General features: G+C 39.7%; 2 protein-coding genes across 2 annotated transcripts; both read left to right on the top strand.

Annotated features, from left to right (window-relative positions):
- Positions 1-6,752: 6,752 nt before the first annotated feature.
- On the top strand, positions 6,753-7,619 carry LOC138881948 (uncharacterized). Its single transcript, XM_070162254.1, has one exon. The coding sequence runs from the start codon at positions 6,753-6,755 to the stop codon at positions 7,617-7,619; it is 867 nt and encodes a 288-aa protein (XP_070018355.1).
- Positions 7,620-7,673: 54 nt separating this feature from the next.
- LOC138881947 (uncharacterized) lies at positions 7,674-9,139 on the top strand. The gene is made up of 2 exons (XM_070162253.1): positions 7,674-8,083; positions 8,722-9,139. Exons 1-2 carry the CDS (start codon positions 7,674-7,676, stop codon positions 9,137-9,139), a joined length of 828 nt encoding a protein of 275 aa, XP_070018354.1.
- Positions 9,140-10,259: the final 1,120 nt, after the last annotated feature.

Raw genomic sequence — 10,259 nt, 5'->3', positions numbered from 1 at the left:
CTGATTATGATGTAATTTAAATGTTGAATTGGCCCTCAACCTTTTCTTTATGTGAAGTTTGTCTCTGACTTCAGAGTAGTTTTATTGTGTGCCTCACACAACTGACATTAGTTGTGTTAGGCTCCTTTTTGTCTCACAAATTTGTGGACTCCAATCTTATACTTCTGGGTCCACAAAAATTCGGATCCACAAAACTGTGAGACAAAAAAAATGTCTCATACAACTAATGTCAGTTGTATGAGACACAAAATAAAATTTTCCGTCCCTTCATATCTAGAAGCAATTTTTGTTAAAATTTAAAATCGTTTTTTAAAATATTTTAAATAATAAATTGTGATTTATTGCATTTTTGTGTAGCTTTTAGATTTGTAAGTTTTATTTCAAGAAGAGCAAAAGAAGTTGATATCTGAATTTACTTCAAGTTTTTTAAAATAACATTCTTAATTTACTTCAATTTTTTTAAAATAATATTCTTACTTCGAACTATTTATTTTCCTTGAAACTAACAGAATGGACGGACAAGGCCTAAGATTATGTTGAAGAGTGTTACTCGATAGAGGGCAAGTGATATTCTTGACAAAAATCCTATTTGAATTTGTCAAAGATCTTTGAAATTCAATTATTTCTCCCACGGTTGGCTTGCTTTAGTTTGATGCATTTTGTGTAACAGGCTTGTGTGATCCCGGAAGTATAATTAAAAAATAGAAAATTTCTTTTTTGATGGTCAAGTCCTAAAATTATGTTATTTTTGTTTTATTCTTTTAATATGGATGACCAATACATTAAAAGGAATAGGTTCAATTTCAAAAATGTCATTGAGTTTTATCCTTTTTTATGATAAAGTCACAAAACTACTTTATGTCTCATTAAAGTAATTAAACCTTATCATCTTTATAACTTTCCGAATTTTCAAAATAAGATATATAATTGTGAGAATACACTAAAATTTCAACAAATCAGAATCTATAATGAGTTTAATTCTAAGAACCTTGCATCAAAATTAGTTTTTGGGTATGTAGGAGCCGTAGATGTGTTCACAATAGGTCAGTTGCATTCACTTGGATCTTTTGCATTTCATTCCTAGCTTTAATCGCCCCTCAACAAATGTTTGACATATATCATAACAATAACCCTCTTTTATGATTTGCTTATGACAGGAAATACCAGAGGGAAGAAAGATTCTGCATCAATATTGTTTAACTCGTGCATATATCAAGGAAACAAGGAGTCGGGCTGTTCGGGCAAGGATTATACCAGCACTGCTAAAAATGCTGATGTTTCATGAAGCTTCGACCATTCTTTCAGTCCTAGCCAACCACCAACTAGAAGCTAAGGCAGCTACAACAAGAGCTAGCACAATATCGATATTGATAGATCTCCTAATAAAGACAGGTCTCGCGACTTCCATCTTACTCTCCTTGTGCAATTGTAGGTTTGACGAAATTATACCTCTTTCAGAGCTCACTAAAAGTGGCAACTACTTCATTGCTGGAGTACCTAAGAAAGTCTTAGCATTTCTAACAGGTGTTGTAGCAGTTATTAGATACTCAATTACTTGTTTCCTTAATTCTTATCAGACCACGAAAATTACATGATATTTTTTTAGATCGTGATCTACAAAAACAAGCATGAGAACAATCTCATTCTCATTGCTTTATATATATCTAATTTATTGAGTTTAAGAGTGTGCCATAGAGTGGTTTGACCTTTTCCTTTCTCTTTTATTTTTTGAATTACTCAACTACCAATTCATTACATTTGATGCAAGATACATAAACTAATGTAGAGAACATGGCATTTTGATATATGGAATAATGTACTTTATGTGTCCTTTTCAATTTTCTTTTTTGTGTTGTGGCGTCTTCATTGAATTAACAAGTCGATTGACATTTCAACAACTTCTGCTAAAGATATGTAAAACTACTAGTACTAATTTTTGGCTCAAAAGATCTTCTTAAGCATATCAATGACTAATATGACTAGGTGAGACTTGGAATTGCCTTCAATTTCCATCGTAATAGCATGGAATGTTATGCTATAGTACGAGTATGAGAATGTATCATCCAACAAAAGTGATTGTTATTAAAGGAAAGAAGGATTACAAAGAGAATAGAGAAGAAAAAGAAAAGTTAATACCTACATATTCTGGCCATTGGTTTATCTCAATCTCATCTGTGGCAACGTCGTCACCAAAAATAGTGCTAATATACCAAAATTCATTTTGTGGCACATTTATTTAATATTTGTGATGATCATGATGGCCAGAAAAGCTAATAATAAAACATTAATAATAATGCAACATGAGCGGACGCACATTCACCTGGTCCAAGCCTTGTCGGAAAACTTTCACAAAGATTATATGCAAAAAAAAATAAAATAAAATAGTTTGGATCGCCAAATATTTTCTTATGAGAAAAGTAATACTTTAAAGAGTAATTTTCTACGAGCACAAGATGAAATAATGTTTTTGGTGTAATCGCCACAAATGTTGTGCGACTACCAAGGTTGCCACTAAATGAGGTTCTGTCGCCAATTGTAAGAACGCCCCACATTGCACTGACAACCTTTTGTGGCGACATCAAGAGCGGCTGCCAAATGTTCTGCTATATGTCGCCAATAGTTAGTTCAGTCACGACCTTCTGTGGCCACTTTTTAAAGTCACCACTAAAGGCGCGATAGTCGCCAATTTCAATGACGACCTTCCGTAGCAACTTTAGCGCCCTTCATTTCACTGACAATATTTTGTGGCGACTTATATAGTCGACTAGAAGAGGTGTTGTATGTAGCCAATTGAAGTAACGACCTAATTTCCATTGACTACCTTCCGTGACGACTTCCACAATTGCCACGAAAAGAGGTGTTGTATGTCTCCAATGGTTTTCTAGAATGGTTGAAGAATTGGAACAAAGAATTATTATGAGAGAGCAAAGGCACAAGAAAAGAAATTAGTATTTAACCTCCAAATATCCATCTTGGTCTCTATGCAGTTACTTTTGGTTCGACTTAGCTATTATACGTAGCATTTTTCAGTTGATCAGCACTCGCTATACTACCAATAATAGTGATGCTCTAGTCGCTAGAAGGCATTTTCTTAATGTCACGATCCGGATTTCTCACCGTGAGAATTGTGATGACACCTAACTTTTTAGAATACTAGGCAAGCCAACAGATAAAGGATTAATAGGCTAACCACTATCTAAATCAATAAATAACAATAATTAAACCAAAACAGAGTAAAGAAGTGCGAAAATTCATAATAATCCAAGTACTAATACACGACTACCCAAAATCTGGTGTCACAATTCACGAACTTCTAAGAGTTACTACAAATATCGACTGAAAGAAAATACAATAGTTCTTGAATTAAAAGAAAACAGAAAAGCTAGGATAACAGGAAGGTGACTCCAGGGCATGTGAACGTGATAATAGGCTAGATTTATGTAATTTGGTGATTGTTTATGCCCCAGCTCGATTATGTTTCAATGCTAGAATATAGTTAAATGATGTTAAATTGACTCAAATTGTGAATTTCACATGTTGCAGGAGTGCGTAGCATGTATGAGGACTTAAGACTATGATTGGAGCTAATTTAAAGCAAGAAAAGCCTCTAGGAGCTGAGTACGTGGGAAGAGAAGAGAAAGAAGTGATGAAATGAAAACCTGGACTAGCGCGGCCACTAGCGCGTCCATTAGCGCGACCGTGCTAGCCCATATGGTCGAGGCAGAATGGTAGGGCATATGCGCGGCTGCTAGCGCGTCCACTAGCACGACTGCGCTAGCCTAGTTTCGGAAGAGTAAATTGCAGGGGTAAAATTGGAAGTTCGGGGGAAAATCCACTTAACCTATAGAAGGTCTAGCTCGCCCAAGAAAGGATTATCAAGGTTTTCTTAGCTTAGTTCAAGGCAAGGAGAGGCAAGAAGGATAATTCAACATCGAGTTCTTCCTTTCTTCCTTTTGTTTTTACGATTTGTGATGAATTTGAATATTGTTATGATGAACCCTAGTATAATTAGCTAAATATTTAGTCTAAGGTTTTGATGGAACCTATTGAAGGATGAACTTCTTGTTATGTTAATATAGATTGCCTGGTTTAATCTCTATTTGTTCATTTACGTTCTTGTTGTAGTTAATTGATAGGATCCTCAATTAGTTGTGCCTATTTAGTGTGCATAACTCAGAAGAGAGTACATATTTAGGTAATTGTTGAACAACATCACTCCCAAAGTATATGACGGATCAATAACTGAGGGTTTAAAGGCGGGATTAGGGATAACGAAGCCTTGGGTGCAGTCAAAAGTGAGCTGTAATAGACAAAACCAGCTAGCGTATCTCGGGAGAGTGCGTCTAGTAAATTATTGTGATTACTCGGGAGAGATTCATGGTAATAAGAGTGCTCATGATTGATAGAGACAATTAGGTTAATCTATGTGAACCATAACCGAAAGGGATTCCATCAATAAGGGAAATCATAACCTTAGAACCTTCTCTTAATTGTTTAAAACTTAATCATAGCTAGTTTTCAGTTGCTTATTTACAGTCATTCTTAGTTAGTAGAAATATCTTCAATTGTTATTCAGAACGTTTGGGAAGTTGATTCCATATAATTTAGTAAGTCTAATGAGAGTAATTGATAAATTAATTCCTTATGGGTTCGACTCTGGGCGAAATACTCAGATTATATTTGCAACGTCCGTGTGTCCTTTTTATAAGGCATAGTTGGGCATGATTAAATTTTGGCGCCGTTGCCGGGGAATTAACAGTGTTATCAATTACAATTGAAAGAAATACAAAAATTCTTAGTGTAGTCAGTTTTCTCTACACCCAATCTATACATTGAAATTTTAACGTTTGTTGACTTGGGTATACAGGTGCATGCCTAGAAACTCATCGGGAACTGATGAAGTATTTGAAGCATTATCAGATCCCGAGAGAGTTTTCAAGGCCTTGAATCGGGCCAACCGGAAAAAACAAATAACAACAAACAACTGAACAATTTGAACCAGACATGGAGGATCACGAAGTAGACCCAGCTATACCAATAGCGCCAGAGGTTGCTCTCTATGACTGGGCACAACCCACAGCTGAAAATCTGTCCACAACGATTGTAGTCCCGCAGATACAGGCTGAATTGTTTCAAATCACGAATAACATGTTGCACTTGTTGCAAAACAAGGGACTATTTTCGGGGTCATAAATCGAAGATCCTCAACAGCACTTGAAAATTTTTCTGTCAATCTGCAAAACCCAAAGGCAGCCCAACATAACTTCGGAAGCAATCAAGCTGTTATTGTTTCCATTCTCAGTGACAGGAGCTTCCCAGACCTAGATAAACTCACTCCCCATTAATTCCATAACAACTTGGGAGGAGTTAGTCAAGCAGTTCCATAACAAGTCCCCCCACCCAACAAGACTGCTCAACAAATTGATGAAATTTTGAGTTTTAAACAGAGACCAATGGAGACACTGCATGAAAAATGGGAACCTTTCAAAGGGATGCTGGTTATATGTCCGCATCATGGTGTTCCAGATCTGATGTTGGGGTAGAGGTTTTACATGGGATTGTCAGATAGCGTGAAGAACATTGTCGATGCTTCAGCTGGTGGAGCATTTTTGAGCAAAAATATGGAGAGAAGGCTAGAGTCTGCTTGACAAGATGGCACAAAATTCGAGATGGACAACCAGGAATGCACCTATCACTCCAGTGGTTCACTCAGTGCCCTTAGATCCATCCAACTCTATGGCTGAAAATATAGCCACCTTATTGACACAAATGAGTATACTCACCAAAAAGGTGGAAGAGTTAGGGCAGAAGCAGCAGGTACACACGTAGATACTACCAATAGGGGCTTGTGCACATCTTGCATTAGTCAGTCAATTGGTAACCAGTGGAATGCAGAACATGATCATCATCACTACCCTGAAGACATGAACTATGTGTCTAATTATGGAGGCCAGAGATAGGGTGGTCAGAATTAGGGCCAGCAAAATCAGTCGTACAGGCCAGCCCAACCACAGTTCAACAATGGGAACATGGGAGGTATGAGACCTCCTAACAATATGGCACCTTACCCAAGGCCACGGGGATATAACAATCAGAATCAGCAGCAGGGGTATCACCCTCCTCAGCAGTAGAATAGTGGACAACAGGAAGATGGGTTTTCTAGACTTGAGGCAATGATGCAGCAGGTTATTGGGTCTAATGCTAAAATTAGTGAGAGAGTAGATGCACATGATTCAGCTATTAAGAATATTGAAGTGCAAATGGGCCAAATTTCTATGTCTCTGAACAATCGTCCTCATGGGACATTACATGCAGACACCCAGATAAATCCAAAAGATCAAGGCCCGAAGCAGCTGATGGCAGTGAGTCTACGTAATGGTAGAGATTTGAATGTAGATCAAGAGAGAGCTCGAGAAACCAGACAGGCTGAGACACTCATACCAGTGCCCATTAAGCTAGATGAGTCAACGAAACTGACATAGGTGATAGTCCAGCCTGCCCAGGAAGAAAATAACATTCAGATTGAGACTGAGAAAGAAGCTGAGACAGCCCAGGAACCAGTAGTTGAGGTGGCAGCTGATAAAGAGCAATCCCAAATCATTGGGAAGAAGAGACCTCCTACACCATTCCCTCAGAGGCTGGCTAAGTACAAAAAAGAGGAGCAACATAAAAAGTTCTTGGAGATGCTGAAACAAATCTAGGTAAATATTCCCTTGATAGATGCTTTGAAAGAGATGCCTGGGTATGAAAAAATGATAAAGGATTTAATGTCCCGAAAATTTGATTTCCAAGACTTGGCCACGGTGACTCTTACTCAGACCTGCAGTGCAGTGGTGACTAGACCAATTGCGAAGAAACTATCTGACCCAGGGAGCTTTACAATTCCATGCACTATTGGTAATTTTGCTTTTGCTAAGACACTTTGTGATCTAGGGGCCAGCATAAATCTTATTCCCCTAGCGATTTATAAGAGGCTAGGGATTGGAGGAGCTAGGCCCGCCTCTATGTTGTTGCAGCTAGCTGACATGACTGTAAAAAGACCCTCTGGTATCCTGGATGACGTGTTGATTCAGGTGGGGAAATTTGTGTTCCCTGCAGATTTCGTGATCTTAGATTGCAAGGTGGATGAAAAAATTCCCATAATTTTGGGAAGGTCGTACTTGGCCACTGAGAGAGCTCTTATTGATTGTAAGACTGGGGAGCTCAAGATGAGATTGAACGGTGAAGAGATAACATTCAATGTGCAGAAATCTATGAGGAGACCAAGTGAATTCGCCAATTGCACTCTTATTAATGTCGTGGATGTAATCGTAGAAACTGATGATGAGATGTTGACTATTGAGGATCCTTTTGTTGCATGTTTGATGAATTTAGATAAGGTGAATGTAGAAGAACTGGCAGAATGGGTGTTGGCATTAGAGGGCAGAGGGTTCTGGGATAGAACTCTTGAATTTGAGCTCTTGCACTTAGAAAATAGAGAAACTCCTCCAGCCAAGCCATCCATCGAAGAACCACCAAAGCTGGAGTTAAAGCCACTGCCTGCCCATCTCAGGTATGGGTTTCTTGGACCTGACTCCACATTACCTGTTATTATCTCATCTAGTTTGTTAGATGTGTAGGCACAACAACTCTTGTAGGTACTCAAAGAGTGTAAGACTGCCATTGGGTGGACCATGGCAGACATAAAGGGGATCACCCCCGCCTACTGTATGCATAAAATTCTGCTGAAAGAGGGACACAAACCTTCCAGGGAACACCAAAGAAGGCTAAACCCCAACATGAAGGAAGTGGTGAAGAAAGAAGTAATAAAGTGGTTAGATGCAGGAATCATTTTTCCAATCTTTGACAGCAGCTGGGTTAGCCCGGTTCAATGTGTACCTAAAAAGGGTGGCATGACGGTAGTTAAAAATGAAAACAATGAACTGATCTCTAAGAGAACTGTCATGGGTTGGAGAATTTGCATGGATTACAAGAAGTTAAATCTAGCCACCCGAAAAGACCACTTCCCACTTCCCTTCATTGATCAGATACTAGACAGATTGGCAGGGAGGTCACACTTCTATTTTCTGGATGGGTGCTCAAGGTACAATTAGATCTCCATTGCACCAGAGGACAGAGAGAAGACCTCCTTCACTTGCCCGTATGGCATTTATGCCTTTCGAAGGATGCCCTTTGGCCTATGCAATGCACCCACCACATTCCAAAGGTGCATGATGGCCATATTCACTGACATGTTGGAAGACATAATGGAGGTATTCATGGATGATTTCTCAGTGGTGGGGAACTCATTTGATGAGTGCCTTGTAAATCTGACTCGTGTGTTGAAATAGTGTATTGAGACTAACCTTGTTCTTAATTGGCAGAAGTGCCATTTCATGGTACAAGAGGGCATAGTCTTGGGGCACCGAGTGTCAGACAAATGAATTGAGGTGGATCGTGCTAAAGTGGATGTGATAGCAAAGCTGCCCCCTCCAACTTCAATCAAAGCAATCAGGAACTTCCTCGGGCATGCCGATTTCTACCGGCGATGCATAAGAGACTTCTCAAAAATTGCGAACCCTCTCTGTAATTTGTTAGAAAAAGATCACCCCTTCTTGTTTTCTGATGATTACAAGGTAGCATTCGAGGAGCTGAAAAAGAGGCTAGTAACAACACCCATCATTGTTGCCTCCGAATGGGAGCAACCATTCAAACTCATGTGTGATGCTAGTGACTATGCAGTGGGGCAGTGCTGGGACAGCGGAAACACAAGCTAATGCATCCAATCTACTATGCTAGTAGAATGCTGAGTGGAGCCCAGCTGAATTACACTGTGACTGAGAAGGAAATGTTGGCTGTGGTGTTTGCTTTCGACAAATTCAGATCGTACCTGATTGGATCTAAGGTAATTGTATACACTGATCATGCAACTCTCGGGTACTTGATTGAGAAGAAGGAGTCTAAGTCGTGCCTGATTCGTTGGGTGCTGCTACTGCAAGAATTCAACCTCAAAATTCGTGACCGTAAGGGCACTAAAAACCAAGTCGCTAACTATTTATCACGACTTGAGGGAGCTGAAAACTCAGTTGAAATTGAGGATATTCTGGAAATCTTTCCAGACGAGCAGCTACTCGCTACTAGTCTTGAAGAAGTGCCATGATATGCGGACTTTGTAAATTACCTGGCCAACGGTATAGTTCCCTATGACCTTTCCTCTGTACAAAAGAAAATGTTTTATCCTGACTGCCGCATGTATTATTGGGATGAGCCTTACTTGTTTCGAATATATGTTGACAATATGATCCGTAGGTGTGTCCCCGAGATAGAACAATCTTCTGTTTTGCAGGCATGTCATGCATCGGCGTATGAAGGGCATTTTGGAGGAGTTAGGACAGCGGCGAAAGTGCTAGAGGCCGGTTTCTTTTGGCCAACATTGTTTAAAGTGCGCACCAATGGGTGAAGGGCTGCAATGAATGTCAGCGGACCGAGAACATTTCTCGTCGCCCTGAGATGCCCATGAACCTGATTCAAGAGGTGGAAGTGTTCGATGTCTGGGGGATTGACTTCATGGGACCCTTCGTCAGCTCCTTTAGAAATAAGTACATACTTATTGTTGTGGATTACGTGTACAAATAGGTAGAAGCTGTAGCATTGCCCACTAATGATGCAAAAGTGGTGGTGGGGATTTTGAAGAAGAACATGTTCACCCATTTTGGGACCCCGAGAGCGATTATCAGTGACGGAGGCACCCACTTCTGCAATAGAGCCTTCGAGAAGTTGCTAGCAAAGTATGATGTGTGCCACAAGGTGGCTACCCCTTATCACCTACAAACTAGTGGACAGGTGGAAGTGTCTAATAGAGAGATAAAGAGTGTATTGACCAAAACTATAAACTCCACAAGAACTGATTGGGCGAAAAAGCTAGATGATGCACTCTAGGCTTATAAAATTGCTTTTAAAACGCCAATTGGTATGTCCCCATATAAGTTGTCACTTGCCAGTGGAACTTGAAAATAAGGCTTAGTGAGCACTGAAACAACTGAACCTAGACATTGAGGCTGCGGGCACAACGAGAATCACTGAATTGCATAAGCTTGACGAGTTCCAACATCTTGCTTTTGAGAGCACAAGGTTGTACAAGGAAAGAATGAAGGAGTTGCACGACCAGAACATTGTTGAGCGAGATTTCAAACCCAGGGACATGGTATTGCTCTAGAACTCAAGATTATGGCTGTTCCCTGGTAAGCTTAAGTCACGATGGTCTGGTCCATTTCGAGTGG

Source organism: Nicotiana sylvestris, chromosome 11 (genome assembly GCF_000393655.2).
Source record: "Nicotiana sylvestris chromosome 11, ASM39365v2, whole genome shotgun sequence".
NCBI lineage: Eukaryota > Viridiplantae > Streptophyta > Magnoliopsida > Solanales > Solanaceae > Nicotiana > Nicotiana sylvestris.
The sequence above is the reverse complement of the archived record's forward strand: the minus strand, read 5'-3'. Positions and strand labels throughout refer to the sequence as shown.

Coding starts and splice junctions, on each gene's coding strand:
- LOC138881947 (XM_070162253.1), top strand. CDS start 7,674: ATGGCAGACATAAAGGGGATCACCCCCGCCTACTGTATGCATAAAATT. Junction 8,084..8,721: donor TTTCTGGATGGGTGCTCAAG/GTACAATTAGAT, acceptor GTGACTATGCAG/TGGGGCAGTGCTGGGACAGC.
- LOC138881948 (XM_070162254.1), top strand. CDS start 6,753: ATGATAAAGGATTTAATGTCCCGAAAATTTGATTTCCAAGACTTGGCC.